At 40.2% G+C, this 8,503-nt stretch overlaps 1 protein-coding gene across 1 annotated transcript in view; it reads right to left on the reverse strand.

Moving 5' to 3' along the window:
• Positions 1 to 8,503, reverse strand: part of rnf19b (ring finger protein 19B) — a 55,097-nt gene that overhangs the window by 10,012 nt on the left and 36,582 nt on the right. Inside the window, exon 3 of the mRNA XM_028597320.1 lies at positions 1,966 to 2,165. Coding sequence (XP_028453121.1) covers positions 1,966 to 2,165 — 200 coding nt within the window. The remainder of the gene's footprint in view (positions 1 to 1,965; positions 2,166 to 8,503) is intronic.

Raw genomic sequence — 8,503 nt, forward strand, 5'->3', positions numbered from 1 at the left:
TACTTAATCTGAATGTAAATGTATTCATAAAGTATCAAAAGTGAAAAAATTCCACCAAAATAGGTGAAACACAACACAGGCCTTGAATGCATAAGATTCAGATTTTAAATGTAAAAAAGAACAAAACTCTACGACGGGCTCATCTAGTTAGTTTTCCTCCCCAGCATCAAAATCAAACCTCATTAGAGTAATGGATCGGACAATTGCAGCAGTTTGTCCTCTAATGCATTTTAAAGGAAAAGGGAAAAAGTCGATTTACTGTGTGTTTGATGCTGGGAAAGCTCTCTGCTCTTTAAAGGGCATTATGGCATTTTAACTTAGAGAGACTCTGGCAGATCTGGCTAAAATGTGGGCTGTGTGTGTGTGTGTGTGTGTGTGTGTGTGTGTGTGTGACTGTGTGTGTGTTTGACTGTGTGTGTGTGTGTGTAGGGTGGGGGGTGGGGGGTGTACTCTGTATTCTGCTGGCACACTCTCTTGTCCTCCTTTTCTTCTGCTCTCATCTTTCCTCTTCTTATCTCTCTCTCTCTCTCCCATATCTCTGTTTCCCTCTCTCCCTTTGTCTCTTCATATCTGTTTGATCCCATTGACTAATCAGCAGGTATTAACAGGCAGACAGACATACAGACAGACAGGCAGACAGAGAGGGAGCGTCCTGGATTTTTTTTTTATGAGTCAAATGAGTTTAGATTGTCGTCACTTCTTCTGAAAGCTTGGCACAGAGAGGCAGACTGGAAGTGGTGAATTAAGGGAAGACAGCGAGAGAAGATTGACTGAGGACAGGTGGAGGGATTTAGTTAATAGATTTTTAATCAAAATGGAATCAAAGACGCACACAAACACACATGTAAGGATGTTTGCACACACAAGCACGGGTGTCTGTTTTTAATCATTAATACAGCAATTCAATTAAAGGAATACCTCAATATTGTTTTTTTGGATTTTTATTTTAAGGAAACGCTGTTTTGCTCTCTTGCAGAGAGTTAGATGAGAAGATTGATACGACTCATGTTCGTGCTGTAAATATGAAGGTACAGCCAGGAGACAGTTAGCTTAGCGTAGCATAAACACTGGAAACCAGGGGAAACAGCTAGCCTGCTCTCTCCAAAGGGCAAAAAAACACTACCATCACCTCTAAAGTTCACTAATTAACATCAAATTTTCCCCTTAGTATTTAAAAAATATGTTTGTCAATGTAAAATTCCTGAATATCTACAATACAGAATAGTCTCAAAATGGTGTCCATTAACAAAAATACACTTACAGAGACCTAGAGATTAAACATTTCTTCTTAATCATTGATGATGTTCTAAAACTCAACAAGAACTCAGTTTCAAAGTTATCAAAGTGTAATAAGTGAGTTTTGTTTCAGAAGTATATCTTTAACTAATCACTGGCAAAATTGCTCAAATGCATACAAATATCACACTGAAAAGTAGTATAGTATAATAGGGGGCTCTGTTATTCTGTGGTTGAACTGCTGAGGTGGATACATTTTTTTTAGCTAAGAGAACTATAATCATCTACAAATCTGACTAAACTAAGTGTGAGTACACAAATGTTACGGTGAGATTTCTAAATGCTGTATGACAGGAAGCAGGGTTCTGCAGTCGGGAGGAACTGCAATATAAATAGTGTCTCATGCTCGACTGAGTTTGCGGTGGTAAACGCCGGGGAGTTGGTACAACAGACGCGAGACAAGTTTGAGTCAGCGCTATGACAGACAGAGGTGTGATAAAGACTGAAAGACAGAGAGGCAGAAAGTTCTCAGAGGTGCAAAGAATATTTTTAGGTCGGAAATGCCGGGGGAGAAGATTTGATCTGTCTGTTGTCAGACAGAAGCACAATGTGTGAGTGTCTGACTGGGATTACTTTTGATCCAGGGAGGCTAAAAGGTGTGTGTGTGTGTGTGTGTGTGTTGTGTGTGTGTGTGTGTGTGTGTGTGTGTGTGTGTGTCCAGGTACCCACCGGGTCCCTGCTCCTGTGTGTAGCTGGGTGAGTGGCTGCTGTGGGTGTGCAGAGATTGAGCCCTCTGTTGGCGGGCCGAGTCGCAGGTCTGGTTGGGATGCCAGGCCTGTTTGCAGTGGTAGCAGAACTCGGCACCACATCCCTCTCTGCGACACACCAACCTGGGACAGCTGGCACAGCCCGAGGCGATGACGGCAAACCTGAGAGGAAGAGACAGACGAAGAGAAGAGTGTTCAATAAAGTGGAAAATAAAAATAATCTAACTATGAAGTCAGAAAAAAACACTACATTTGTTGATTATTATGAGGCAATAGTTGACAATCCTACAATTCTGATACTGCTGATCCCACTGGGAATCAACATCCGAACATCTGCCAGACACCCTCACCTAAAATTGGCTCTACGTGGATATACGCTACCTGCACAGCACAAAAACTAAGAAGAGCCAAAGTAATCAACCTATAGGTGAACAAAGTCTAGGAAGCCAAATATATTCCAGTCAGATGTTTCTTCACTCAAACCAGAGCTACTACCCAGTTTGTGAATTCCTGGCTGACATTCGACCAATGGTGAGGACTCCAAAGGGATGGCCATGGTGTTCAGTTTCTGTTGAATGTATGTACGCCTGCATCTATATTCAAAGTCAGTAGATTCCCAATTCATCCGCTCAACCTTGACATGCAAATTTGCACCATTAATTGTAAACCGGCCCGACACTGCTGGTGTTTGAGGGAATGGAGACCTTGAGACTCCAAAATGAATGAAGCTAATCCAAATCAATCCATCAAATAATAGGCCTTTTCCATTTAGCTATTTGTGATTTAAGGGTCCTAGTATCTTTCATGCTGGCTCACTGTCACTCTTGCTGGGACACTTAGAATAGAACAGAGCCATCGTCAGTGTTATTAGTAACGTGTGTGCTTTTCCTACTATGACAAGTCAAAATGTCTGCTGTGAAAAAGCCTATTGTCAACAGATTTCACTTAAAAAAACACAAATGTCAACCTTGTGGTGGTGCCAGAAGAAAAGTCAGGGGATTCCCACAGTTTGTATGAATCATTCTCTGGGAAACATGGATATATTTACCAAATTCCATGGCAATCCATCCAATAGTTTTTGAGAGATTTCTTTTTGCTGTCAGGTTAGCCATAACAACATGATAAGATATTATATATTATGGGTTTTTTTGTACGCTGGTAACCTCTAATCTTAAATAATGTAATCACAGTATCACAAAAACGTTTTCTTGCAACCATATGATGCTGACACCGACTGGAATATTCAAACCCGAGCCACCAAGTTTGGCAACATATTACGCATCTGAGATGTAACTTTAGAAATGCAGAAAACCACAGTTTATAAGAGATGGAGATCTCCAATATGGCCACTAATGGGCACAGTACAGAGTCTGGAAGCTTTCTGCTGCCTGGGAGGAGAGAGAGAAGATTTGATCAATGGAGTAATCACTTAGTAACAACATTGAGAGAGGAGGGGAAAAAAGATTGGATGTGGTCAATCAATAGGGATTTCACAAGGTTCAATCCTAAGTAAGGAGACAGAGAGGAGCAGTTAATACAGCAGTGATGGAGTTGTTGTGAGCTGCCCGACACAAAGGTTTTGTTAAGAAACTAGCACTAAAATGGTCCAACCAGCAGGTAATTTGTGTTAAATTCTAAATTGCATTGATGGACCTTGTTATGGAGTATAGAATACAATGTGACAATCCAGATTACTCCGTTATGGATTCTCTTTTTATTTAAGAAAGTGCTATGAATCATGAGAAAATAGCAGAAATGTTCACAAATCTTGCAACGCTAAGACATCCCCTGAACAAACTACTTGTTCCTCAGCCTGTGGTCAATCTTTCCACCAAATTTCATTGAAATTTCTTATTTTTTTATGAATACCCGCCAACCGTCAAACAGACAGACCCAAAACAAATTTATCTTGCTCTGTGGAGGTGAAAACTACCTAAAGAATACATATTCTCTTCCGTACTGACGTTAGGCCAGCACACTTCTAAGCCAAAAATGATAAATACAGCAAAAAGGGTGGTATTTTATAACAATAAATTAAAAAAGGCAATTACAGAGAGGGAGACAGACTGAGGAAAAGGCCATCAATCACTGAAGAAATCACAAAGCACGCCAGTCATCAAATATTGTCACCAAGCTGAGTGGGAGAAAACATGCTGGAGGAGTGATAACAAAAGCAGGCCCGGGATGTAAGATTTTTGTTTTGCCTTTGTTCTACCCGGACAAACAAAGAAAATGCCAGTTTTCTGCACGGTAGTCAAGTGTTTATACTTATACTATTAAAAAAGGAAGAAGCACGTGGGAGAAGTTAAAACATGACAAACTTATAATGGTTTTGGCACGCCTTCAACAAGCATACCCCAACATTCGTTCAGTCGTCTTCAAACACAGTGACAGGCCCCAGGACGGAATAAATTAACGGATATCAGAGGAGACAAGAGTTTGCTTTCTCGGGACAAGATGAGACAAGAACTGGAATTCCTGCAGAGAACGCTTTACCCTGCATCTGTTAGGATTTAGACATCACTTACGACTCAAAACATCTGCAAAAAGTAAAAAAAAACTTCTGTAATGAAGAAACCAACCGTGTTTTCAACAGGCCTCAAAAGATCAAATGGTCACTTAACTGACTCAATGCTTAAATAACTGCAGAGAACTTTGGTAAAACGAAGGGAAAGTAAAACACAGAGGTGCCAGTTTTGCATTTCTTTCCTGGAACATCAGCGCTCTGGTTCAAGCTCGCCTAAACAGAAACAGAACAGCAGAGTGTAAAACGAGTACTGAAGATGAAAGCCAATTTATTAACCATTTCTCTTTTCTAAAACTCCCTGTGAAAAACCCTATTTTCGTCAGCTAAAGTCCAACTTCTTAACGTTTTTATTGTAAGTGTAACACCCATAGCACTACAAAAAAAAACAGGTTAATTTGCACTTTTGTAGTACTTAGGCAAGTAGTTTATGGTTTTTACAATTCCTTCCCCCATTTTCATAATGCCTTTGTATTTAGATATTTTATCTCACAAAGCATGTGTAATTTATTTTTAATTTATTCTGTTTGTTGTATGTCATTTATCAATGTGTCTTTGGTGTACCACTGCCCAAGCAACATTTCCTCTGGGGGACAATAAATTAAATATTACCTCATCTTCAATTCAAGTCAACAACTTTATTAATCCCACAAGGGGCAATTCATTAAGAGCAGCTACAGACAACACACACATACATACAGCACACAGGCCTACATATAGGCCTCCACCCTAGAAAGTAGGTATCCATTTAAAAGTCGAATTGCAGAAGGCATAAAAGAGTTTTAAAAGCAGGTAAAATATAACTACGTCTGGATGGCAACAGAGAAAATTCCCTCTCAAGAACATGATCTGAAGAAGACAAAATGCTTGTTTCTTTACGCAAGATCTTATGGCGTATTTACACAGCGAGGTCACACAGGATACATATGTTTAGCTTAGGGCCCTATTTTTGTGGTGGTGCAACGACCAGCGCAGAAGCAGCACAAAAGATATTCCAATTCATCCTGAGGTGAGCATAAATGTCTTGACCAGATTTCATGCTAACCCATCCAATGGTTGCTGAGATATTCCAGCATGTGGACTTGCTCTGTGGGCAGACCGACAGATCCCTACAGCCTACGTGCCGCTAGCATAGCTAAAGAACAACTGGAGAAAAGAGAAGGATAGAGCATATTTTCATCTGGCTAACTCAGGACTTGTTGCGGTACAAAGCACAACTTGCCACGACAGCTTTTTCCTGGGAGAGCATCTCGCGTCACAGTCTCACGACTGGTGGATTTTGGATAGATAAAACAAAAAGGAGGCTAGAGAGGCGTGTGAGATCATGAGCAGAGATGTAAATGTGGAATACAACAAGACAGATTCAGGAGGAAGGAGGCAGGCAGAGGAGTTTTATGAGTGCTGACATGCTGCGTGTTGAGAGGAAATGTGCAGACAGTCCTGTCAGTGTTCAGCTCCACCAACAGCCACCTGGGAATCCTGCTGAGCTTGTAAATGCAATGTTACAAAACACACACACACACACAGACACACACACACACACACACACACACACACACACACACACACACACACACACACACACACACACACACACACACACAGCAGTCTGTATATAACACCAGGATGAACTGAACGTGCATCAGCCTGACTTGCACAGAAACACCAAAAACACATTATGTGTCCATCAGCAGCAAAAGGCACAAAATCCGGAACAACGACAAGCACACATGTACACCGAGTCCAGTGTGTGTATTGATCTGTTTAATTAAGTCCCAACTCCTGTTACCCCTGGCAACACTCCTTCTATGCTGCATCGATAGTTGCTATAGCAACTGACAGCCAGAGGAGACGGCACTCTTTGTTCTCACTGGATACTCCAGCCTGACACTCACACACAGGCTGAGGCCTTATTGGCTGATGAGACGAGCAGGTTGGAGGTGTCATGATGGTTAAGATGAGTCTAAAGGTTTACCAGTTGTACATTTTCCAGAACTAAAATGGATACGTTTTCGGTTTTATTTTATTTTTGTACAGTGAAGAAACACTGAAAACCAAAAGACAAAGGTCTGACTGTACATGTTATTCGTTTTGTGTAATGTGTCACTGTTTTGGTTGTTTAGACCCAGAAAAATATTCTACATTCATTATATGAGCTTTTCTGGTGCATATAGAGGTTTCTATGTCCTAATATTTTAAGTTTTAGTTTTTCCACAAAAGGTCCAGCAGCTCAGGATGTTTCATGATGTTTGAAAAATAAATAAGGAATTTTTTGGTTGCTTAAAAAAGCATCTGAAGTGTCTATAGTTAAAGGTGCTCTAAGCGATGTTGGGAGACGTTATTCTTGTTGATGTTCAAAATATTTTCAAACAAAACGAGACTAGCTTGCCCCTCCCTCCTCCTCATCCCATCCCCTCCCTTCCGTGCTTCAGCGCATCATTTGGAGACGTGTCATTTGGAGACGTGTCTCGATGATGTTGGGTCTTAACTGATTCTATGTTTATCTTTCACTTACCAGTTACTCTCATATACATTGTCAACTGGATACTTTCCAAAGACATGGACACAAGATACTAAAACCAGGTCACATTTACATAACTTTTCCACAAGTGGGCCACAACACACACACACACACACACACACACACACACACACACACACACACACACACACACACACACACACACACACACACACACACACACACACACACACACACACACACACACACACACACAGATTTAAAGAGGTGGTGAGTCACTGCTGACAGGATCGTCCTGGTAAATATATACATATATATAATGCATCTATTAACATCATCTATCTTTATCTTTACCTGACCTTCATAAACCCAACCCTAAATGTTTTTTCCACGAGGTATGTTCATAATGTCTCCCTCTACTTCAGTCTCAGAGATGAAGGCTCAGAGTTTATTTTACACCAGTCATAAATTGTAAAATCCAACAAAAAAGTACCTGAGAAACAGAGACAGCATCCTGTGTGAGAAACAGAGCCTCATTACTGATACTGACTCAATACAGAGAGAGAGTAAAAAGACTAAACCTAATTTAACTGAAAATGTCTATATTCCTCAGGAGAAAAAAACAGTTTGTTCTGCAGATTGTCATGAAATGAAATACTTTTTGGGGAGCCCCAACCTTACTACCACAACAAACCTTATGTTTAAGTAACTCCCTGGCTCCTCCTTTCAGGTAATCATAAGGCCAAAATATTGACTTTTACATAGGAAATATTAAAATCAAATGAGCAGATAGCCAAGATACTAAAACATTAAAGTAAGACTATATAACTTTTGCTGTTGCCGGTGAGCTACAGTGTGTTTACTTTCTGTTTTATGTTTGATAAAACCATTTGAAGGTGTAACAGTTTCACAGGTACTGAAGAGTTATACATTTAGTAAATTAACGTATTAATGTCAGTTAGTAAAGTTTGCTTACATTAGCCACTATATGCTACAAGTAAGACTGTATCAGCAAAACCAAGTTTTTACTTAATACATTTATTTCTTCATTGAAAAGTCTTATAGTCGCGCTTTAATACTGTCCAGAAGATGAACCATTTTAAACATAACTTTAAATGCTCATATTATGCTCATTTTCAGGTTCATAATTGTATTTAGAGGTTATATCAGAATAGGTTTACATGGTTTCATTTTCAGAAAAAAACCATATATTTGTTGTACTGCACAATGCTGTAGCTCCTCTTTTCACCCTGTGTGTTGAGCTCTCTGTTTTGGCTACAGAGTGAGACATCGCACACTGTACCATCTTTGTTGGGAGTCGCACATGCGCAGTAGCTAGGTAAGGACTACTAGCCAGTCAGAAGCAGAGTATGAGGGCGTGCCACGCTAGTAGCTAGGCGAGCATTATAACGTGTGTTACAAAGTGATGCACGTTTGTCTCTGAAGTAAAGGCTGGACTACAAAAGAGCTGTTTGCAGCAGTTTGTGAACAGTG

Source organism: Perca flavescens, chromosome 14 (assembly GCF_004354835.1).
Source record: "Perca flavescens isolate YP-PL-M2 chromosome 14, PFLA_1.0, whole genome shotgun sequence".
NCBI classification, from domain to species: Eukaryota; Metazoa; Chordata; class Actinopteri; order Perciformes; family Percidae; genus Perca; species Perca flavescens.